This window comes from Phaethon aethereus (assembly GCF_964289735.1).
Source record: "Phaethon aethereus genome assembly, chromosome: 1".
In the NCBI taxonomy this organism is placed as follows: Eukaryota; Metazoa; Chordata; class Aves; order Phaethontiformes; family Phaethontidae; genus Phaethon; species Phaethon aethereus.
In genome coordinates, this window is record NC_138575.1 from 118717291 (window position 1) to 118741560 (window position 24270).

At 50.1% G+C, this 24270-nt stretch overlaps 1 protein-coding gene across 2 annotated transcripts in view; it reads right to left on the minus strand.

The window, feature by feature from the left end:
- Positions 1 to 24270, minus strand: part of RUNX1 (RUNX family transcription factor 1) — a gene marked incomplete at its 5' end in the record, with an annotated part of 171073 nt that overhangs the window by 70478 nt on the left and 76325 nt on the right. For both annotated transcript variants that reach the window (XM_082004458.1, XM_082004457.1), the window contains one exon: positions 2916 to 3169. In XM_082004458.1, the coding sequence (XP_081860584.1) occupies positions 2916 to 3169 (254 nt within the window). The remainder of the gene's footprint in view (positions 1 to 2915; positions 3170 to 24270) is intronic.

Sequence of the window (24270 nt, forward strand, 5' to 3'; positions counted from 1 at the left end):
GACAATAGAAACAGAAATGCAAACATCTGCACTAAAAAAAAAGACTAAACAGATAAGTTGGGACTTGCTGACTGGAGTTATCTAGTACTTTGTTATACTCTTTAACTTTAAAAATGTGTATTTCCAGAGAAGTGAGAAGAGCATCAGAGTTGCAGTGCTGCCGGGTATCTAAATTACCTACTTCTGCTGCATCAATCAAACAAAATTGGCCTTTTAAATTAAGGTTTAGATTCTTTCCTAACAGCTTTTGGACAAGGAATCTATATGACACCTTATTAGAGTTATTATGTATTTTTCTCCAAGTCTTTTTCGGAATAATTCTTTATTTTAGAAAAAAAAATAATACATGGAAATGATAATTTTGGTTTGAAATGATATCTTGATCCTAAAGATCAGATCAAACATAATGAGTGAAATTTTATAAGGTAACGTGAAGAGAAAACTCTCTCGCGCTTTTTTTATCGGCGTAGTGGTTGTTAGCAAATACTTGATAAAAAGCAGCGCTTTTTTGTCAGATGTAAATATGATACGGGCAAGCGTTAGGAATGATTTGAACTGAATTTTCTAGTTCCTGTTCCAAATTATCTTAAAAACTACAACCTTTTAAAACTCCTTTGCCAACAGCCAGTGTTTAGTATAAAACCAATGGGGTGGTTTTGTACGTGGAGAACTGTTTCAGGGCTCATTTCCCAGCGGTCGGCGGCGGGAGCCTTTGGGGGGGACGGGACATGGAGCAGCGACCGCCCCGGGAAGCAGGTGCCCCCCAGCACAGCGTTGCGGGAGCTCCTAAGGAAACCCTCTCCTGGGGTTTTGGGGGTTTTTTTTCCCTTGCTTTGGAGAACCTGGCCCTTCACTCCGTCTGCAGAAGCTGGGAGCCAGCTTGCTGGGTAAAACGGAGGGCTGCACCAGCTGCGGGCGGGGGAAGGAGGGATGAGAGCGCCGGTGGGTCTCCCGAAACCAGCCCCCGCGGGTTGTTTTCCGCGGGCAATTCCCAAGTAGCCAGGGCAGCCCCCCGCCGCCAGAAGTCGTCGTCCCCCCCGGCCCGAGGAGGCGAGGGGGAGCGGGGGGGGGGGGTCCCGGTGGCTGCCGTAGCCCGCGGCAGCGGGGCGAGCGGGGTCCCGGCGGCGGCACGGTCGGGCAGCAGTGGGAAGGAGCCGCCTCCTGTGTACCCGTCTCCCCGCGTTCCCCTCCGCTTCCCCGCCGGAAGATGACCGGGGCTGGGAACGCGTCCCGGGCACGGCCACGCGTGAACAGGGCGGGGAGCCGCCGCGGTGGCCTCGGGGGAACCCCGGGAGCGACATCGGCCGCATTTGGGGACTTGGCTTATCGCCCTTCACAGCGAGGCGGAGAGGGTTTTGACGCCTGTTCACACCGTAACTCTGCCTTTCCAGGAGGACACCTTCCCGAGTAATTAGCAGCAGTTGCCTAGTGCGTGGGTGACAGTATAATAATCTAAACGTGTGAATTTAGGAGCTGACCCTGCCGATTAGTTCCTCCCTTTCCTCAGGCTCATGCGTAAAACAAAGCGACCCTCCAGACTTAACGATACTTCCCCCTAAAGCCGCCGCCTTAGCAGGATTTCCCAAAGCTGTGGGAGCTGAACCGATTCCCTTCGTCTTTCCTCCTTCCCCAAAAAGTCCTCCGAAAGATTCGGCGTCTGGTCGCCTTCAGAAAAGCTGTACTGAGGTCGGTGAGACTCTACCAGCGACCGCAACAGAAAGCACGGACTTTACAAATCCCGGTCCTAAATCTAACCCCGGGGCTGCTAGGGGAGCCGCACGTCTCTGCGGCTCCCGCCTCGGAGAAGAGGATAACGAGAATAATTACCTTTTCCTCTCCCTGCTCGGAAGCGTTATCTACATCAGTAGCAAGAAAACCAGCGCATTCAAGGAGTCAGCGGTAGACCCAAGTCAAAAAAGAGAGTGACAAAGCGGGTGTGTGTGTGAATTTTGGTTGAGCCCGCGTAACGGGAAAGCAGGCCGGTTACGGGAGGGAAGCGCGGCTTTCTGCACGGCTCTGGAAGCGGAAGAAGTCCCGGCGCCCGCAAGGGTCTGCCCAGGGTAGGCCCCTGCATTTAGTGTTATAAAAAACAGCCAAAAAAAAAAAAAGAAAAAAGAAAAAAAAAGGGGGAGGGGGGGAAAGACGTGGTTTTTTTCCGAAGGGCCCCTGGCAGCCCTGCGTCGGGAAGCCCGGCACCTCCCGCGTGGGGCCGGCCGGTGCCGCCGGGCCGCTCGCTGCGGGCGGGTCGGGTGTATGTGTCCAGTCCCATCTCCCCCCTCCGCCCGGGACGGGTGTCCCCCCCCGCCGGTGGCAGCCCCAGCAGTCGCTCCGGGGCCGCCTGCAGCGGGACCCCCCGGCTTCTGGGGGAGCCCTGGGCTCCCTCAGTCCCGGGACACCTGCAGCCCTCTGCAACGGGCTGCGCCGCACCTGGTCCCCAAACTCCTCTGGCCTGCTCTTGTTTGCTTGGGTTTAAAAAAAATATTTTTTTTCTTTCTTTTTCCTCCTTTTTCCCTTGAGCAGAGCCGCCTCTCGCTACCAGGGCTATGAATGGGCCGAAGCGGGATGGAGAAGCTGGAGGCAGCCTGCCTGGCCCATCGCACGCCGCTCACTCCTGCCCACGCAGCCAGGGCGAGAGACTTCCCACGCTGTCGCGAGTGGCAGCGACCGCGGAAGGAAGGATGGAAGCAAGGAGGGAGGGAGGGATGGAAGGAAGAAGGGAGGAATGGAAGGTGGCGCGAGGCCGGCTGCGCCCCACAGCCGGCCCCGCCGGGGGGAACGGTCCCGCCCGGTCCCGGGTGCGGGTCGGAGCCCTGGGGTCGGTGCCCCGTTGCCCCCCCAGCCCTGACCCTCCCGCCGGCCCATCCCGCCGCCCCTGCCCCCAAGAAGCGCGATTTTCGGGAGGCTCCCAGACATACCTTGAAGGCGATGGGCAGCGTCTTGTTGCAGCGCCAGTGGGTGGGCAGCACGGAGCAGAGGAAGTTGGGGCTGTCGGTGCGCACCAGCTCCCCGGGGTGGTCCGCCAGGACCTCCACCATGCTGCGGTCGGCGCCGCGCAGCTTCCCCGGCAGGGAGCCGCTGTGCTCGGCGCCGGGCAGCGGCAGCGGCTCGGTCATCTTCCCCGGGCTCAGCGTGGTGGAGGGCGGCGTGAAGCGGCGGCTGGTGCTGGTATCTACGGGGATACGCATCACAACAAGCCTTTTGAGTGAAAGACCTCCACAGAGTTTTTACAAAACAGCGAAACGAGCGTAACTCTTCAGCGAGCTGCTCTCTGGGGACCCACATAAACGGATACAGGCTGAGGACCCGGGGGAAACTTGTTTCTATGCCAGTCCCCAAAGTTAATTTTTTGCTGAAGGCGGCTGAGATAGCGAGCACGCCGAAACTTAACTCTTGGCGTCCTGGCGCTGCGGGACAGATCACGTTAATCCGATAAGCGAAAGGCTCGTCCGTGCGCGGCGTTGCCGCGGCGCCTGTGCATCTAGTCTGCGGCCGTGACACAAAAAGTGACCGGAGGGGAAAGCTCCTTCCAAACTCCCAAGCGCCGTGGCAAAAATTATGCAAGGCAAACGCAAGAGGCGGTCAGAAACGCATGCAAAGCCTCTGGGCTTCCCAGAGAGTCAGTTGCCTATCGGTTTCTTCCAGGTGATTTCTCTACAGTCCCGAGAGAAAACAAAAGACATCAGCGTCTTCCGGAGGCAAAAATGGCTCTTTAAGAGAGGGAAATTCGGGGTCAGTCTTCGGCGAAGGCAGTACGCGAGCTAGACTTTCTGACCAAAGGTCACCTGGCTACAACTGGATATATATTCACGTACACACACGCACGCACACACACATATGCAGTACTTCATAAAATATTTACAATATAATCTGTAGAGAATTTAAACACAACAGGAATCCATTAATGTTCTCGGCAAGATTTTTTTTTTTAAAGCAGCCTTGAAAATCAGCTTCAGTAGTTTGGTTCGCGTTGCTCTAAGAGTACTCGTGTCATGACCTTTCAATCATTCTTGCGCAAAAATGAGAAAAAGAAAAGAAGCTCAGTGCATGGCATTCAAGCTTTAAATCTCTATCTTTGTACTTGTCTTTGGTATAACGTCTTTCACCAGTTTAAAGAAAAGTCGCAGCCGATCGCAAGCTGTGAGGCTAAAAGGTCCACAGCTGAAAAACTTGGGTTTGGGGATGTTGGTTAAATTGTGGGTTCTCTCTGTGGTTTTGTGTGTGCAACAGCGCTCTCTCTCTCTCACTCACGTCCTCCCCAGCAGTCAAACCAACAGTCTGCAACAACTTCGGCAGTCATGGCCAATTCTTTTTTTTTTTTTTTTTTTCCTCTCTGTATCTGAGGCAGTCTTCCTCTAATTCGGCCACAGGAACCGGCTGCTTAACAATATTTTAACCGCAGCAGGTGGAAGCCTGCCTTCGGAAACATGGCTTTTCTCTCGGCCGCCTCCAGCCAGCGGGATGGTGGATACTGCCAGCCTGCGCGGAGAGCCCTCACGCACACACTTGAAAACCAAAAGCAACAAACCAGCAACAATTTTAAAAGAAAAAAAAATTAAAAAAAAAAAAGCCACTGCTTTGGAACGAGTGAAAGCTTTCCTTCCGCAAAAGAGGAGGTGGCGGCGGGCGGGGGTGGAGGAGCCGCTGACCCCCACGGAGAGAGACGGAAAGAACCGGGGAAGATCAAACCCCCAAAGTTTCCAGCCAGGCTTTAGAAGTGACAGAGTCTCCAGCCCAGACGACCGCTCAGAGGAAGCGCATTTCCACAGCGGAGAGCTCTCCGGTCTTCACGTGAGCCGGGGAGAACGCAGGCTTCCTGCCGGCCGGCCGCCCACGGCACCGGAGCACCGCCGCTCCGCCGGGCCGGGCCGGGCCGGGGCCGGGCCCTTGCCGCTCCGCGCTCCGCTCCGCCGCGCCAGGCCAGGCCGGGCCGGGCTGGGCTCCGCGCCGCCCCGCGCCCGCCGCCGCCGCCGCCGGGATGAATGGAGGTGGCCGCGAGCGAGTCGGCTGCGGCGGGCGGCGTGCGGAGGAATGTCATTCCCCCGGCTGCTTTGCATACGGGGAGGGCGCCGGCCAATCACAGCCCTTTCCGGGAGCAGCCAGGGCGCGGCCGCGGGCCAGGGGCTCCTGGAATTGGCGCGCCCGCCGCCGCCGCTACCGTGGGGCGCGGGGGGTGAGCGCCGGGTCGGCGGGACACCGCGACCGCGGATACGCGCACCCATGCACGGACCGCGGGCTGCCGCTCCCCCAGCCCACCGCAAAGGCTCTGGCGGCGGGACTCCCCCCCCGCAGCCGTGTGCAGGGGTGCTCCGAGCCTGTGGTGTGCCGGCGGGGATGCTCTGCCTGGCCTCACCGCAGGTCCCACTTGCCCCACGCTTACGGACCCCCAGCCCCCGGGGTGCGGCTGGCGCCCACAAGGTGCCTGCCGCGCCGCGGACACCGCCCCGGCACACGCCCGCGCCCCCCGGGCGAGCTCCCGGGGGCGTCTCCTTCCCGCGGAGGGCGTCGCAGCCATACAGCGGGCCGCCTGGACCAGCAGCTGCCGCCGGGCTGCCGTCCCCCACTCGCCCCGCTGCTTCCTGCCCCCGCGGACAAGGACACGGTCCCGAGGGGTGCCCATCATCGCACGACATGTCGGGGAGGCTGCTGGGGCCCCAGCCGGGGGACATTCCCCGTCCCGGCACAGCCCAGGCACCGGCCGGGCCTGCCGGCAGCACCGCCGGGGGCGAGGCCGGGCCGGCGGGCGGGCAGCGGCGCAGGGGCAGCAGCGGGCCGCAGGCGCCTGTCCCGGCAGCCGGCCTGGGCCTGCGGAGCCGGTAACGAGGATGATGGGTGGAGGCGTGTCTGTCCTTTCGGGCTGGGTTGGGGTTTTGGTTAGGGTTTTGTTTTGGTGGTTTTCTTTTCTTTCTTTTCTTTTATTTTGTGGTGCTGGTCGCGAATGTCGTGGGCTTGCCGCTGGCGCTCCTTGGGCTGGGAACGGGGCGATACCGTCCTGCTGCCGCCGTCGCGGCGGAGCCCCCGCCCGTCCCCGCTGCGCTCTTGGCACAGGCTTGGGGGTCCCTCCGTGAAATTTCACATCCCTCGTTCGCCCGTGCCTCCTCTCCCCGCCGGCACGGCCGCCCCTCGCCGCGGCCACCCCCGGGACGCCACCTCCTCCGCCGCCGCCCCCGCCAGCTCAGCAGCCGCCGTGGCGGCGGCCGGCCGCGCTCCCCCGGGGCCGGGCGGGCTTTGAGGGGGAGCCACCGCAGCTGCGGTGGAGCGGGTGGGTGGGGGGTGGGAGTGCGTGCGTGGAGTGGGCGCAGCCGCGGAGGGGACACCGCCGGGGTCGCCTGCCGCCGCGGGGAAAGGGCGGCGGGGAGTGGGGCCGGGGCTGCTACCCGCCGCCGCGCCTTGCGCAAGGCGGCGGCCCCGGTGCAGCTCCACGGCGGGGCCGGCAGAGGGGGCCCGCCGCCCGCCGTCGGCCCGGCGGAGGGCAGCCGGGGCAGCGAGGCGACCCCCGGGGGGGGCAGCCGCTGCCTGCTCGGCTCGCTGCGGTCAGCACCGCCACAGCCCATGGGGGGCTGCGGTCCCGCGGGGGACGCGACCCGCCGCATCCTCCGGGACGCGGCTCTGCGGGGAGAGCCACCTTCCGCGGCGGCTGGCCGGGAGACCCCGGCACCCACCCCACGGCGACGCTGGCTTTCCCCCACGCCGGGGCACGCAGGGAAGGGCAGGGGGCGAGGACAGGACAGAGGACACCCTCTGTTTTGCCGACATCTGCTTTGGAAACGCTCCAGATTTGGAAAAAAAAACCCCTCCAAACTGTCGGTACGCGTTTTTTCACCCCGCGACCTGTGTGGACAGAAGCAGAGCGCGCTCCTGCCATCGACGCTACCCGGTTTCCACGCAGTTGAACCGAAAGTAGGCTGAGTGCCCCGGGTGAGAGAAACCGGCTTTTGCCTCTCCGGAGCCTGCTGCCGCGGAGAGGGGTGCGCCGGGTGTCCTGCGTGGCAGGGCTCCTCGCGCGGAGATTCACGCAGTGCAACTGAGCTCAGGAGGCGGCAGAGCCTCTTGCCACCAAATTCCCGGCGCAATAGCCAGGTGTAGCTTTCCTCGCACCCCTTCAGTGCGGGTCCCCTCTGCGGGGGGGCGTTGCAAGGCTCCGGCTGACCCCCCCCTCCCATGCCCCGCCGGCCCTTTGCGGAGGAACCGCTGAGGCGGCGCCGGGTCCAGGGCTGCCCACCCCGGGGCCGCTCCGCGGCACTTCCCGCCTGCCTTCCGCGCCGGAGGGTCACAGCTTCTCCCTGGCATGTCCCCCCATTGCCTCCTGCCCGCCCCCCCTCCCCTCTCCCAAGGGACTCGGGGCCGGTTTTCGGTGTCCCCAGCTCAGCCGGCCCTCCGCCGGGCTTGCAGCAGGTCCCTGTTTGCGGCAGGCGAGTTCGGTGCAGAAAGCTCTGGATTTTACACAAAGTGTCAATGGTTTGTGTGTGGTTTTCTCTCTCTTTTTTTTTTTTTTTTTTTTAAAGTACGTCTCTTGCACGGTTAACTTCTTTCCTGTATGAAATTATCCCGAATTTAAATTATCAGGGAGAGGATTCATTCTGTTTTAAGGGAAAAAGAAACATACAGGCAAACGGCTGTTATAAACTACAGCTTAAAAGCCATCTGGGGTATATTAGTGGCTGATAACTTTTTACGGGCATTGTAGAGATGAGTTATTTTAGCGATGTACATACATCGCCTAAAATGTTAAAATACGCATGTAGTGTTTGGTTTTATTTTTTTCCCTCCTTCTCCTTCCCCTTCTCCCCCGTTTTAGCCAACAGGTTGGGAGTATTTTGTATTTAAATTAATGAATACATTGAGCTGAATTTGACTCGCTGCTTTGCATCCCGTCTTAATCTGAACTCCTTGTTATAAACACAAAATAAACCCGATCTGTTACACACGCGGATAGTCAGAATGGTACAAAATGCCACGATTTAACAGAAGGCGCAGAAAATATCACGTGCTTGCAGTTTTCTATAATTTAGCAGCATTATCAATGCTGAGATGAAGGACGTTAATGTAGGCTAAAGGTGACAGTATTCTTTTTGAAACTGCGTGGAAGCCAAGATTTTGCAAGGTAAGTTAAGGAGGTAAGTGAGAGAGGGCAGATAGGGAAAATAACCCTGGCGAGGATATTTTTGTACAGATCGAGCTATGTGTTTTACATGCCCATTAACAGTAACTACACGTGGGTTGTTTTTCGGCTGGGGTTTGTTGTGGGGGTTTTTGTGTGTGTGTGTGGTTTTTTTTTTTTTTTAGTTTGCTTAGCTAATTCAGTTTGTCTTCTTCCTTATAATTTTGTTTTTGCATGACAAAGAGAGGAACTCTCAGAGGAATTTACCGTCCCCTTGCTATATCTTGTGCAGGTACTCTGGAAAAATAGGAATTAATGAGTTAAGCAGCTTGCGGGAGTATCAGTGATAAGGCAAAACAAGGAAACGACGCAGGTATTTAAAGATGTTTCTTCTCACATGGTAAAACTTTTTTAGCATCCCTAATGCTAAGACTTGCCAGTCTCTTGTGCAGGAATCCTTTTGAAGCAGGAATCACAACGGGTGTTGTAGCTTCACCAATTCACATTCAGCACAGCTTACATTTGTATTTTGACATCAATTTATTACAGCCGTAAACAAACCACAAGTGAATCTCTATCTACCATGCCTTGCCTCTGTCGTACAGGATTATTCGACCACAAAGCACCAAGCTTTTTACATAATATAGTTAAGCAAAAGCTTCGGAAATATGAGAGAGGGAGCAGCAATTTAGGGATGAATTTTAAACAGCCTAAATTGCAAAGGTGAATTAGAGCCTGAATGCAATGCAAGTTCCCATTGCATAGGTAAATATTCCCTGGCCAAGCAGGCAGCAATGACCACTTGATTGCAAGCGATTCGTGTGGGACGGGAGAAAACCTGCACAATGCAGGCAACAAAACTTCTTGTTAAAGGAGGAAAAAATGCAGACCTTAACAGAGCTGGCATACGTATCATATGAGCACAAATGGAGAGAGCTGGCTACAGACCCTGATCCTGCCAACACTTAGAAACATGCCCAACCTCATTCTTAGTGGCATTTCTGCTGAATGCAATAGAAATCTCTGGGGAATGCAATTATGTACTTAATTGTTTGGAGCATCTGGGCTTAATGTGGCATTATCCAGTGGGTCAGCTCCTACCTCTTGCACCCAAATTCATTTAATACATGTATTAAGGCCCTCTTAAAGATGTTTATAGTGGTGGAAGCATGCCTTGCTTCTACTAGTGGTGAATCAGTGGGTTAATGCCAGTGAATGAAATTTGTACAATCAGGCTTCTGAATTGCCCCTGCAAGTATTTATCAAATAGCTGTTACCATCATGGGTAATTCCACTGACTGACATGAAAAAAATTGCTATAGTGATATATGAAATTATTTTTGGGCTACTGGAATAATGAAACATTGCACAGAGAAAAGCAGCAACTGATAAATAAAAAGACAGGATTCTCCCTATTTCCTCACACACTATGAAATATGCATATTTCATCCCAGCATGTAAGGTGCACGTATGATGCCACCAAGAATGAGATATGAGATGGCGATGTGATACAAAGGAAGAGTGTCCAGGACTTAACACAGGTGTATGGTGTCTGACTTCCCTCTGTTTCAGGGAGGGGGAACTGCCTAAACCCCTCCAGGGATCTCGCCTTTGATCTCTGTTAACTGATACACGGTTATTCACTCTGGAAGCGGGGAAACTGGCTGCAGCTCTGCTTATGCAAAGCAGAGGGGTTGTGAGGAAAGATGAAATAACACATATTCATCCAATGTCTTCACCTTGGGCATCTTATTACTTGTAACCCAAGTTTGTCACTGAAAAAGTTCCCAAGGACTCTCCATCCTCTTTAGGATGTCCAGGTGATAACGGTGGTCAAAAGCCTGTCTCATTCTTCCTGGGCAGCAGCTGTGAACCTTTTTCTTTTCAAATAGGGCAGACCAATCCATGCTCTTGTCACTCAAAATATTTTTGAAGGTAGACGTGACTCCTGTTTTCAGGGTGTGGGGAATGATTTGCCTGGATAGCCGTCATGTTACCAGAGACATGGATGGCAAGGGCATGGACTTACGTAAGAAGGGAACTACCTTTTACCATTTCACCTCCCTCATCGTTCAGAAACTGCAAGCCAGAGAGCCGTGTCTCTCTCGACTCAAACTATCAACTGGTGGCAGCAATGGGCAAGGGAGCGAGGGGACGCCTGGGGAAGGACTATTTTCAGGAGAGGCTAAACTGTGAATTTACTTCTAGCGTTAAGCCCAGCTTTGCAGGCGTAGGGCGGCAGGTCTTCCTAGGGTTTTGCTGGGTGAAGGAATGAGTCAAACCGACAGCCAAAGGAGGATGGGTGGCGAAACGCTATTTGGCTGACTCTTGCTACCGGCATGGCTGCGATCTCAATGCCCAGCAATGCAGTGAGCCCAACGGCGTGACCGATGCAGCACCTCACCAGTGCCACCACCCCTGGAGACACTTCTCCATGGCACCCTTCCTCCCCATTTCCTCAAGGGGGAGATTTAATAATCATGAAGTTACTGCAGCAGCAGCCTGTGTTGATCCCCCCGCCCTTATATCCCTCTTGTATATGGAGCCGGCTCAGCTTTGCTGGGAGGTTCGTTAAGGGCCAAAGCCAAGGCTGGGCTCCCTTCTTGTGCGTGTTGGTGTGTGGGTGTGTGTCAGTGTGCGGGTGTGTGTGCGCGCGGCGTGCGCACCCCCAGAGCCAGGGTCCGCAGAGCCTGGCACAGGGCATGGCTGGCGTGCCTCTCTCCTCCTCTACTTCAGAAGAAGCATCCCAATCTGGCTTTAAAAATACTCGCTAGAATATGGCCAGTGGGACAGCTTTCTCCTTGGCCTTGCACAGCTGTTGATAAACTTGTGGGTCGGAGTGGAGACTGGGTTGAAGTTTCCACCACAAAAGCACCTTTCGGTGGTTTGTCTTGCGTACACTGCCCGTACCTGTGGACCAGACGCGTGAAATGCATCACTGCGCAGTTAGGATGCAATGCGCTTTGCCTTCCTCAAAGTGGAATTTGGGTACTTGGTGCACGATAAGCAGGAATAGGCTATATGGAGGTGCAGAAGCAGAGGGGTCACATCTAGAGCTGAGGGAGCATCCAGTCTTATTTTCCCAGCACCCAAACCCCAGGGAGAGCAACGGGTTTAGTCCTGGCCACTGTCTTACTAGCTATGTATTAGTGAATGAGGGGGATTAGAGAGAAGGGCAACTACAGTGATTAAAGGTCTGGAAGGAACTGCCTATAAGGAAAGATTAAAGGAATTAAATACATACACATAATTTGGGGCAAAAGGGAAGCCAAGGGGACAGCGTGACTGCGGTTTACAAGTACATGAAAGACAACTATGAAGAGGAAGGGGTGGGATTGTTTCCATTAGTTAAAAACGATAAGACAAGAAATAACAGATGCCAACTGAAGTAAAAACGAGTTCAGTTTTAAGAGCAGGGGCAACGTTGATCCTAAGATCAAATAGGCAGGAGAGTACACTCCCAGGGAAGCTGCAGATTCAACATCACTTGAACTTTTCAAGTCAGAGCTTGACAAGCACCTTGGAGGGGAAAGTTTAAGAAACAGTAGAAGTGAAGCCAAAAAGTGCTGGGATGTACCGCATGACCTAGAAGCCCAGATGATTCTGAGGCCGATCTAGAGGGCTGTGGAAAACAAACACACGCAAACACTCAGAGCTTTTGGATGATTTCTTTCTCCGCACAGTTCAAAATTAAAAGGGGGTGGTGGGAGCTAAGCAGGGAAAATTAGTCATTTAATATGATTCTACTGCGCCTAATCCCTAGAGGAGAAGCCAATTACTTGAAATACTTGGGAGTATGGGGTGGAGAAGGGAATGGAAATTGTTGAAAAGCTGCCATCTGGTATAAGTACTTGCTGGTTTGGAGACTTAAAAAATACGCATTGTGTGCCATTATACTATGCTCATTACATGCCTAGATTAATGCAGATAACATCACCCACACCTAGTATTTTCTGTGGCATTTTATGTACTCAGATTCACATCATAACAACCTCCAGCACTAAGTGTAACATTTAGGCTTTTGATCTCCTGCTCTGGTAGGAACACTAGAGATACCTTGTACACCAAATGAGGAGAAAAAAAAGAAAAAAAAAACCTGCCTCCTTTGGTTCCAGGACATTTAAAAGGAACGGTAAATTTGACCCACCTGGGAACAACTCTGGCACAAGGAGGATTCTGGAGATGGCACAAAACTAATATAACTACTACTCCCTGCTCCAGCCCCTCTGAGGGCGAGGGCATGCTGGCGGAGCCAGAGCTGCAGCTCAGCTGTCAGGCGGCCCTGAGTGCTCTGGACAGCTCAATTCATTTTGGAGAAACCCTGATGATATTTTGATTTATGCTAGGAGCTGTGCAGGTCGATTTCCCTCCTGTACCCCAGACTTTGCTCCTGCAGTTCACGGTGACCGACCAGACAGAGATTCAGGTCACTGAATGTACTCAGTCTGGGGAAAAGAATTCAGTATAGCCACTGTGCTAAAAGGCAAAATGTAACGGCAGCATTCATGCTGCATCTGATCCGAATTACGTGGTATGGGTTTGCCTTTCTCAGGGTTGGTTGGCTTGGTTTTTGGTAAAAATTAAGTATGAATTATAAATGATTGCAAAAGTTCCTATAGGGTCATATGCAGGAGATTGAAAGCCTCAGTGTATTCTTGGGCCAAAGCTCCTTCCCTAGGCAGCCCCATTGCGCTTTACTGCTGACCTGGGAAGTTCTGGGATATCATCTGTGGCCTCTTGACTGGGAGGCTCTCACTCTGCCAGTAAAAAAACCCTCATTAACAGGGGAGTTTTATGACATAAACTTTGGTTTCAGCAAATAAATGAGAGACATCAAAACTTGTACGGAAGCCTAAAACACCACTAACTTTGGCCCAAATTTGAGACAGTGATATTAAGACAGAAAGATTTTTAAATCCCAGAATGCCCCTCCATTATCCCGCTACATAAGGGATTCATTGTTCAGGTCAACAAGGTGCAGAGATGCTTCGATCCTAAGGAAAAGGAGCTCCTGACAGCAGAACAGAAAGGAAGAAAGTCGGTTTCCAGAGGAGGCTCCTTCCCTCCCAGGCATGCCAGAAGGAAAGTTGTGGTCTTGCAACACTTTGGACTGGAGTTAACTGCTCGGAGAAATAAGGATGCTAACTGCATCCTTTTTCGTCTTCCTATGTTACTTTCACCATTTAGAAACTGTGACGGATTAGAACAATGAAACAGGAAGAGTTCAGGAGATGACGTTATTCCCGGTACGACATTGTGATGCTCCTGTCAGCAAGTGATAATATTAGGAAAGGCATTCTGTGAAGGGATGGCTTCTCTGCTCCTTCTGTCCCTTCCTGCCTTTCACCTCCTGTTTTTAAGGGTCAGGACGGTTTTTATTTCTCTCTCTCTGTTTCCCCTTGTTTCATCCCCCATTCAGGGTGATGGGGTAAATGCTGGTAGCTCGTTCGTTGCCCATGTGGGAGAGCTCCACACAGTGAGCTTGCAGAGCATTTCCAGTCGCTGCCCAACAAACCGGTAGCAAAGGAATGACTGGGATCTCTTTCCCAGGGAGGTTGCAGAGGGGATGCAGCGAGAGGCTATTGCAGCTCGAGGTTCAGGTTTACTTTCACTGGATGGGACAGAAACTGCCTTTCAGTCTCAAATCCAGTTTGCTACTGCAAATACAGCACATGGTGTGAAATAGAATTAGCTTACTTTGATATTTTTGCAGCCCTCCAGGAAAGACAGGTAGTACCCTTGCCATGTGAGCCTCTAAGCTTGCCGTGGTTAGAGAGGGAATCTCTGGGGGCAGATGCTGCTGTCCCAACCCAGAGACCCCCCTTACCCACAGCTAACATCACACCTCCCATGGCATGAATGTCAGTGTTCTTAGGAGTAGTAAATCCCAAACACCTCATGTCTGTAAGGAGGCACAGACAGAGGTTTGGCTAGAAGCTGTTCCTTGCCCTGAACTTCTCCCAGCACCTGCCTCAGACGATGGGGCTGGTTTCAGCTGCGCGAGGCCCTGCAAGTGCTTCCAGCCGGCAGCTGAGCCTGTTCCACATCTGTCTGCTCTCCACAGCCAGCACGCTTCGTATTTAACCCTCCTCAGCACAGCAGTGACTTCGTGCACACAGCAATGACTTCATGCAGGAAAGGGTTTTGCTTCCAAGCTGTTAGGGGGATCATGCTTGGGACTTTCACCACAACATCCCTTGATCGAACCAGGGATGGAGGAAAAAAAGCCCGACTGAGATGCGAAAGCGCTATTAACCACGCTCCGCACCACTAATGCATTCTCACAGCCACAGACGAAGCCACAAGTTAATCTCCTAAATTGTTTCTTCTCCACTTAACATCCCACCTGCGCCTGACTCTGCCTCTGCTTAGCAGGTCTGAGCCTGGGTGTGCCGGTGTGAGCCCCGTGCCAGCCGCCCTGCACCCAGCGGGGAGCAGCCTCCCTGTACAAGCCAGCTCGTCAGCTGTGGGATGTGTGGGTTAGCAATTAGAAAAGTTTCAGGAAGACATGTTGTCCAACTCCCTACATACAGACCTTAATGACAGTAATATAAAGAGAAAAATATTTGGATAATTTTGATCCTGATTAATAATAAAAACTCCAGCTAAAAGCCACTTACTTCTAAGGTAGCACCAGCATTTGCCACACGACACATGAAATCTGCTGCTGAACTTCACTCAGTAAGATGCATTTGCAGTTTTAGGCTGAGCATGTACTTACGGGACAAAGCCTCGGTAAGAGCAGGATGTACTAGGACCAGTCTTGCCTCTGTGTAAGGTTATAATTCTTCTTTTGGTTTGATAAGGAGAATTTACTAGAAAAATCTAGTACCAGTGTGTGTGAGACACACTTTATGTAGGATGCACACATCCAGTGTTGTAAGACCTCTCTGTGTTAATGATGCTTCAGTACCAGCTGCTCAGGACTGTATGTAGATGCCGAATATTACTTTCTTTTAGTGATTCTGCAGTGAAAGGACTTGATGCTCAGCTGGTCTCATTGGCAAAACTATGCCTGTGCTGACCAACTGATGGGGATGCCTGTGTGTAATAGGTGAAACTCTGTCTTGGGATCTTTCCATGTCTATCTTCCCTGGTTTGCCCTGGGGTTTGTAAATGACAGGTACAGCTAGATATATTGCCCTTTAATAAAATTCTACATGAAAAATCCCACAGTGGCACAATCAGGGGAAGTGAGAGGTCCACAGGCCGGATTTCAAAATGTGTCCTCCCAGAGCCAAAAGTTATGAAAATTACTCAGAAGGTTTATTTTTTTGTGATAGTCTCCATGGCACGTTGCTTTCCCCTGGGTTTTATTTTTATTAGTCTAAGGACAAGTATATTTTCCAAATTGTTTCATTCCTTTTTATACCTTTTCTCAGTGTTACTTTCTTTTGGTACTACAGGTACAATTTAACCCTTAAAACTGTTTTACAGTCTGATTATTTTAGGGAATTCCTAAGCTGATGCAAATGTTTGTGGGAACCATCTGTTTCAGTTGGTTAAACAAGGACCTCCCAAGACATTCATGTCCATGACAGGCTGTTCTGAGCTCTTAAGTTTTGCCCTTTCACAGGCCAATTTGAGGCTCTTCTGGTCGCACTGGGCCTATCCTCAAAGCCTCAAGAACACCTCAAAACAGGACTGGGAAAGTCAAAACAGTTTCTAGGAAAGACAGCTCCTTCTTTAGTCATCTTTAGCATCACTCTCGGTGTCACCCTCTGTCTCAGTGTCACTCTCATTGAGACTGAAGAACCACCTGCCTTTTCAGTACTGTCTCCGTTTAAGCTGTGGCAGTTCCTTCAGCTCTCTGTAGCCTAAATCCTCATTTAACTCTAGTGTAAATTTCTGCTTTAAAAAGTAGCCTTCAGGAAAAGTATAACAGTAAGCCTCTGCTCAGACTGATGGGCCCACACCAGTTCACACTGGGCAAACCCCAGTCCATGTCCAGTGTCGATCAATACTACACCAAGACTTCACTCTGTGTGGGCACCCTTTGTGGGACACAGGAGGTTCGGTTCACGGCGTTTGGGGGGACAGTGCAAAAGGACCACTTAACTTGTAGAGGAATAACAGATCACCTCTCCACTGGTGAGGGCAGGGGAGGTGGGAGAGGCTGGAGGAGTCATGGGGCTACCTCAGTGGAAGTCCTAGGACGTGCATGGCTGGCGTAGGGTGCCTGGGCTCTGCTGGGCACGGAGGTATGGCCTCTGTTCATTAATCACGGAGATCTTCCCTCTGGCAGCCGCTAAAACAGAAGGGACGTCAGGGGCCTGCCCTGAACCGCGTGACCTACAGGCTCCGCAGGCGTGACGGGGGTGCGACAGGGCACGAACCACCTCCCTCCCCGTGCTTTGCCTTCCCTTGGAAGAAAACCAGCGTGCGAGGGCAGGGTGGGAGGTCTGCGGGACGCTGCCAGGGCCAGCATCACGTTGGGCGAGGCTGGACCTCGCGGGGCTGCCCCGCTCGGGACTCGCGGGCGCTCCCGGAGCAGGCTGCTGCTCCCACGCAGGCAGAAGGGAGAGCCCCCCTCTCCAGGGCTGCCGGCCCGGCAGCCCTCACCGCCCCTCCTCGGACTTAAACCCCATGTAAATAATTGCTACAAAAGTGTTACTTTGTTTTAATGGAAATCATCGCTACTCCTCCTGGGTGGTTGTTTGCTTAAGCATTTTTAATTTACTAGGTATGCCGTCTACCGCCTTTGATCTCAACCGCACGTCTCCCCCAGGTCATAATGAGGCGCAACTTCGTATCAAAGCCTCCCCCTCCTGCTTGTCCCAGGCGGGATCTGCGCGCCAGCGGGGAGCAGAGAGCGGTCCAGGGAGGGGGAAAGAGCAGCCGAGGTGGGTCGGGTACCGCCTGCGCGTCCCGAGTGGGAACGCTGAGGCAGCCTGCCTCACGCTTGCCTCTTCCTCTCTGATGCCTCCTTGTCCCTAGACAGTGATGCTGGGGGTGGACCACCTCAGGGCTGTCCTCTCGTGGCCTGGAAGTGTCATGCAGTAGGATGACGACCTAGCAGGACTTACCAAAACCCGATGCCTCCCATCTCCCCTGAGCTACAAAGTCTGCCATGAGAAGAAAAGCTGTGATTCCAGACTTTCAACTTCAGTCTTGCTAGAAATCTGTCCTGAAATATACCCTAACCTTATAGAATATTCAAGAGCATGAAATATTCTTGGCAGCAAGTCATAATAAATGGCTCCCTGAATACCAACTACAATACACAACTCTTTTAAAAGGAAATTTGCTGTAGAGTGAACAAAGCTCAGCAAGATTAGCTGAAGATCGTATTTGTCTTCTGCTTTCCAGTTACAGATGTTGCACATGATACCCAGTGGCACAATGTGCCGTCTATAAATTGGCAAGTTCGTTTTAAAAGACAACAGGATATTTTAATCTGTTTTTCCTCTAGCTCATTTCCACAATTATGAAATTAGGGACTGTAAATGCCTTATTTGTAGCTTTGTTAGGCAACAGACATATGTAGCAATAAGTTTTAGCCTTTCTTAGCCAATACAAAGCATTCTTGCATGACTTTTAGGTGCGAATTATCACCACTAAAACAAACCTACACAGGGCAATATTAAACAAAAGTAGTTGCTCATTTAGTTTATGCACTACACAAACCACCTCTGGTGACAGCCACTTCTATTTATCTACAGTATCTTTGATGTCCTGCAGAGCAAGAATTGCATGCATCGATTAGAAACAGCATCTAAAGTACAGCAAATGTTTCTAACTTGACACTCACATTTGTCCTGGGCAACCAGCTCTAGGTGGCCCTTCTTCAGCAGAGGGACTGGACCAGATGCCCTCCAGACATCCCTTCCAACCTCAAACCTTCTGGGATTCAGTGATCCTTCTGTAAATTGCTTCTTATTCTATGCTTTTAAGCAAGCATGAAATTAAGAGGCTCATTTCTTAGATGCTATGAAAAAGGTAACCACTAAGAATCCCCGCACCTTACAAAGCAGAAAGCATCCCATCAACACCAAGATTTATTCTAGGCACAGGTCGTAATACCCCAGACAGGTCAGAAGAATAACGTCTTGCTGTTTTCCCTGCTTTTGAAAAGCCCAATAAATCACCCAGCCGCGCGGCAGGCTTTTTCAACGTTCGCACCGTGTGTGTGAAGCTCTGCGGGAGCAAAACGGCTGAAGGGCCAGGCTTGTCCCAGGGGCACGGCACACGGCTGCTCCGCTGGCAGGCACAGCCTGCGCATCACCTCTCACCGCTGGGACGGTAAGTCCCCGGTGTCAGGCTTTCTCAGGCACTTCGGCAAAATGATTCAGTGCCGTTTTCCCAAGCGCTCTGCAGCAGAAACAAGCGCTGATCCGCTCAATTGGGCACTGATTTAGGACGAGTGGAATTCAGAGTTCAAGAAGGAAATTCGTCCCCTTGTCTAAGTGCAAAAGCGGAACTTTGCTGCAGTTGATGTTAACAGCAGCCCCCTGAGGAAGGTGCCGTATAGACTTGCTAAAACATGGGGTGGGAGAGGAAAAGTGAAGGAATCTTTGAGCGGGAATGAAAAATAATAGATCTTCCTTTCTTCACTCCCAACTTTCATTCTTTTGTCTTCATTGGATCTTTCAAAATCAAAACCATAAAAATACTTAAAACCTTGCTATAAAATGCTTTTGCACACAGATCTTAATTCGTTTAGTTCAGTAACTGTTTAGCAGAGAGAGAGTCGCTAAGAAAGCTAGCCCCAGGATTATAGAAAAGAAACAAATTTCACAGAATGCCAAATACAAAAAAACCCTATATGATGTCTTTCTCTCTGGCACGCTGTTTGTGCAAGAGGTACCAGTGATGCTAGAAAAGGCAGTCTTTTTCTGTACAGGTACACAGCAAAAGGGACCATGGCAGGGTCTACAGAATTTGTCAATCTTCTGTTAATAACCCTGTTATTTTATTTAAAATATCCTTGTGACAAAAAGTTATCTTTGATGCTCTGATGGGAAAATTTTTTCTCCATTGTCATTTTTGAGGGATTAAAAACTCATCAAGCATATAGGCTGAGCTGTTAGTTTGTATAGAAGACCATCACTAGTGATCGTAATCCTGGGACTCAAATCGAATGACAGTGACCCTTTGCACTACCTGGTCCTCCGTGACCGCTTTGCTGTTGCAAAGCTGCAAACCATCGAACGTTAAGCGCTATCGGACGGACATCACCTTCCACCACCACGCTCAGCAGCACCATTGCCTCTGGCTTCGGTGGCACCCCCATCCCAAGCATTTGAAATAAAAACTATCTTGAAGTATTTCCTCTGAAGAAACTGATTCAGTTAAAAAGGCTTGCAACACGCTTAACAGACTCGCGAAAGCCCCCGCTCATATTCAGCTGTCTCGTGGAAGTTAATGCACACACATGCACACACTGAGAGATTTCCTTATTTTGCTCAAACAGAAATTACATTACTTGAAAGAGTTTTTTCACCCAATACTTTCTATTACTTTACAATCAAGATTTCTATTTCATGACAACGTAAAGAAAGACTTTTTAAAAGGAAGATAAAGAAGTCTTTACCAAAAAAGCCAGTGGCTGCTCTGTTTTTCCTCATCAGGTACATGGTCCAGGATAGAGGAGAAGACATACCAAACTGCCCGTGGTTCATGTTTAAGTTTATGTGATATCCAGGCAGTGGCCAGACACTGCAGAAGACCAGCAGAAACTAAACAAGATGGGGGGAGAGCTCTTCCTTTTCACTCCACTCTTTCTCTGCCCTAGAGATCATTATTTAACATGAGCAAATTGAAAAATGACATGCAGCCACACTTAGGATGTGTTTTTTTTTCTTCCACTAACCAAACTCACATGAGACTTCCCATCTTTCTCTCTCTCCTCTCCCTCCCTCCCTCTCTCTTTTTTTTTTTTTTTTTGCCTCAGGCATTTATAGGCTAGTAATTTTCATTTAGCTTCTCAGATGATTTTTCTCTGCCGAATTAGAGTGCAAGTAGATGAAGATGTAAGTTCAGAGTTTTGCTGTTAGAACCCGGGTTGGGATTGTTCCTGTTGTTTCGGCTGATGCGCTGTTTCAAAGGTGCAAGGGTCTGCTCCCAGTGAACAGAGTAATGATATGAATAGCAATTCTTGCTGCAGACTTCCCCTGCTAAGAGTATTTTATAGTCACTAACACCAGACAGTGGTACCATGAGAATGCCTCTGATTACGAAGAGGAGATTTTTTTTCCAGTAGATACAGTTTAAGACAGTTTAATACCAACCTATGTCCCCCTGTACATGGGAATAATTCCAGTGACTTCCCTGGGATGGGAATTTTTTATGAGAAATGGTAACAGAAGTTGGGCACTGTGCTCTGAAAAATCTGTAAATATGAGTCAGTATCTGCAAAGCTTGAAATTTCTTCTGCAGGTGAAGTGATATACATCTCAGTTTTCTGGTGTTTAAGAGGAAATAATCCTTCCTAGAAATGTACAAGCGTACAAGTGCTATATACACATAAGAGCCTGACACATTTGTCACCAAGTGTGTAATTCAGCAATTTCATAGGAATTCACAGGTGAGTAGATATACGGATAAATGGAGGAAAGGATGGATAGACAGGTAGAGAGATTTTCAAAAGTGTTAAACCAGACTCCAAAGTTTAGTCCAGCTGTTTTGCTGCATGCCAAAATGCTGCAGTCACTGAAAAAGTGCAAAAGGCAGTTAGTGGACAACCAGAACCTTGCAATGGAGATTTACAGAGCATCTCTTGTGCCACAGCTGTGCACTTCGTGGCCCACACGGTGATTCCCTCCCTCTCTTTTTCTTAACTTAAGGAAGGGAGTGTTGGCTAGCATACCAAGTGTATTTGCTGTACTTTTTCACCTTGTCTTTTGTAATCCGTTTTTCCTCCTAGAAAATGGAGAGATGGTCATAGGCATGGATGAGAAGAAACAAAATCAAGTAGGAGCAGTTGTATCTGGGTAGACGAAAAGAAATGTTGCCAAATGCATAACTGATATGGGTTTTTTTGTTTGGGGTTTTTGATTGTGTTTTCCACATTCCAGGATGGAATGTTTCTAATGAAATCAGGGAATGCATGTGGAAACAAAAGGCTGTGAGATTTACTAGGGATTTGCTGATGGCCAAATTTCACATTTCAAGTAGAGACCGCTGTTAGCGTTTTAACTATTATATTCTATAAAAATGCTAAAATCTCACTTGTCAGCATATGGCCACAAACCTTAAGGCCCTACAAATACTTCAACACATGCAACATTGCCTATGAGGAAAATTGCGCCTGTGCTTAAGCTGTTCCAGGAATGGTCGAAGCTGTCGGTATGTGAGAGCAGGTTCCAGTTCCCAGGGAATTACAGGAACTCTTGCACCGCAGACGGTATAAAAGGGACAATGAAATAAAATGTACTTCTGGGATAGACTAATCCAGAAACTGTTTGGGGCTGTTTGGCTGTTGTTCTTGTACTGAACAGGAAAACAAGATGTGGTACGTTGTTCTCCTTTCTTCTGAACTTTGTCTTAACACTGTCTGAGTAAAGGAGAGCCCTGCACAAGAAACATACTCCTTTTCCCAAGGAAAAGAATGGAAAGAGGAGAAAAAATGGAAAACCTAACAGAAAGACAGTGACATGAAATGAAACAGCACAATCTCCACTGCTCTAGCAACTCTTACACAATCCTGGGTTATGACATTATTCAACTGCCACAGGAGGACTGCGAGAGACCTCAGGCAAATGTTTCATCAACTGCACAGCAAGATGTTTCCTGGGCTTTGCCGACAGTGGTTCGGCGGAGATGCAATAGCCCCCCTGTTACAGGGCAGATAAAGCACCCCCGCTAGCTGCTATCTTCAGATGCTAACTCTACAGAAAAGGTTCCTTCTTTCCATCCCTCCATATAGTGTTAGGTTTGAGCTTTTGAAATGTACGGACCTTTAGTCCTCGGCTCTCACAGGTTTTTTTTTATTATCAGTTTTTACCTTCTTTTTCCTATTGCTTGTTTCCCATCTATCAGAGCGTGAGCACCTTGTGGACATTTACATAAAGATAAGGAATGATGGGGTTATGCAAGATATGTGTATGTTGACATCAGAGAGGATGGATCTCCAGGGAAAACTAAACTACAGACCCGGGATGGATTTGGGTTTCCTACTTTTCCTCCCTAATACAGTACCTTAGTTGACAGAGAATTTAAGAGATTGTAAAAGACTTTCTTTACCACTTATTTTAGTTTGGTTATTTGGGGATTCTAGGAAAAAGCTATCAGTCCACTCAGCTGAATGTTTTTTACTCACAGTGTGTTTGTTCAACCGTGCAAAGAGGTCAAGTGCACACGCAAGTGAAATCCCAGCTAAATTTTTATTGCATCAACAGCACTCACTGTCCCACTGTCCACTTTTCAGCCGTACGCTACAGCGTTATCCTGGTGGTGGCAGGGGGCAGAGAGGAGGTTATGAGAGCCAAGAAAAGAGGTATTCTTAATTTGTGCATATACACTGCAAGCGTTGCTCCAGCAGTAAGTTCTGACCCAACGTTTATTTAAGTGAGACATAAATTTTGGCAAGGCATTAGCTTAAAAAAACAAAATCTGTTTTTCTGGAGGTGCTAAAGACCTGCAGCTCTCACGAACGTTCGGTGAAGCTACTGGTGTTCAGATCATCTGGAAGTCGGGACTCTGACAACTTTTAAATCTCAGTAATCTGGAGCACTGCACAAATTTTAAGAGTAGTCCTTGAGGAGCTTTATAATCTGTTTTGTAAAGCAAAAGTAAACTTCAGTCTGAAATAAAACGGAAGGAGCTGGCAACACTGTGCCATTTGATGGCGTGCGATTAGCAGGTAATGTGAAAAGTGAAAGCAGATTAATGGCTTCTGTTTTCAGGCTGAAGAGATGTGAGCCATACAGCTTTCCAAAACTGTAAAAATAGCCCTGTTAACAATATCAGGTTTCCCAAAGTTTTGCAGCATTTTGTCTTCTTATATATTGCTCTTAACCTCCCCACACGTACTGCAGGACATCTGTCCAAACCAGCTTCATGTTAACAGTAAAACCTTTACTTCACTGAATATGCAAGACAGGGACACAGTGAAATGACTGAGTTCCCACACATGTCCCTCTATGTACCTTGCAACGCTTTGATAAATTATTCAATTTGATAAATACATTTCTCAAACGCAAGAGTCTGGGCTCCCTGTAGAAGCAATTGTCTTCTGTGGCGTGCACTATACAAAAAAACGTGCAAGGAAAGGAACATAATCTGATGTTCTTTTCCTTTCTTAACATCCAGCCTCTGTCAACTTTTTTTGAAAGACTGTGCAGAGAGATTACCCAACAGAGCACAGAGAGTTTCACTTTGTGAACAGAAGTATTTTTAGGGTTTTCTGAACTGAGCTAAATGACTGACATATTTTAAAAAAGCATAACGCAGACCCAAAAAAACCAAAGAGGCAAGTAAGAATGAAACAGGATGGAGCACACGTCCTGTTTTCGACATGCAACACCATCTTTAACTAGCTTTGAAGCACTACATCCTCTTTGCAGAGTGTTTAGCAACCCCCTTCTGAAGCAGGTTGTTTTTCTGGAAGCGGGATGCCACGGGCGTTTGCCTGCATCTCTGAGGGGATTGCCAAACCTGTGGATGAGGGTGGATTTCACTGAAAAATACACATGGCTACTGGGAAAATTCAAATGCCAGGGCTTTTTTGGATAAGGATAATGTTTATGTGCACTTTCACCATGCTGGAGCTGGATGTGTTCTCCAGTGAAACCAAACTCTGTGAGACATTTGGAACAACAGCTAAAATTTCATTTGTTTTGGAGCTGCCTACTACACATTTGAAAACGATCAGAAACACGTTTATCCTTTTTTTTTTTTCTTCCTTTTGACATGAGCTGTCCTTCCATCACTGCCTCCTTTAAATAAAGTCGAAGAGTTGTGAAATGGTTACTTTTAGAAAAAGATGGAGCCTTGCCACCTGGGAATGCGTTTGCTGCCTTGCCGCTCTGGGGGCACAGCCGTTGGGCAGCTGCCTGCCCCTGCCAGCATCGACCGCTGCCTCACTTGGCAGCAGCCTCAGAGGCGGTGGCAGCGCACGCTCTGCACAGCTTTTGGGGTTCTTCCGCGCTGCGTGGCCATCCCCTGAGCTCTGCGGCAGGTTTGCAGGCGCAGGAAAGCACGAGGTCTCAGCTGGCCGGGAGAGGGAGCTT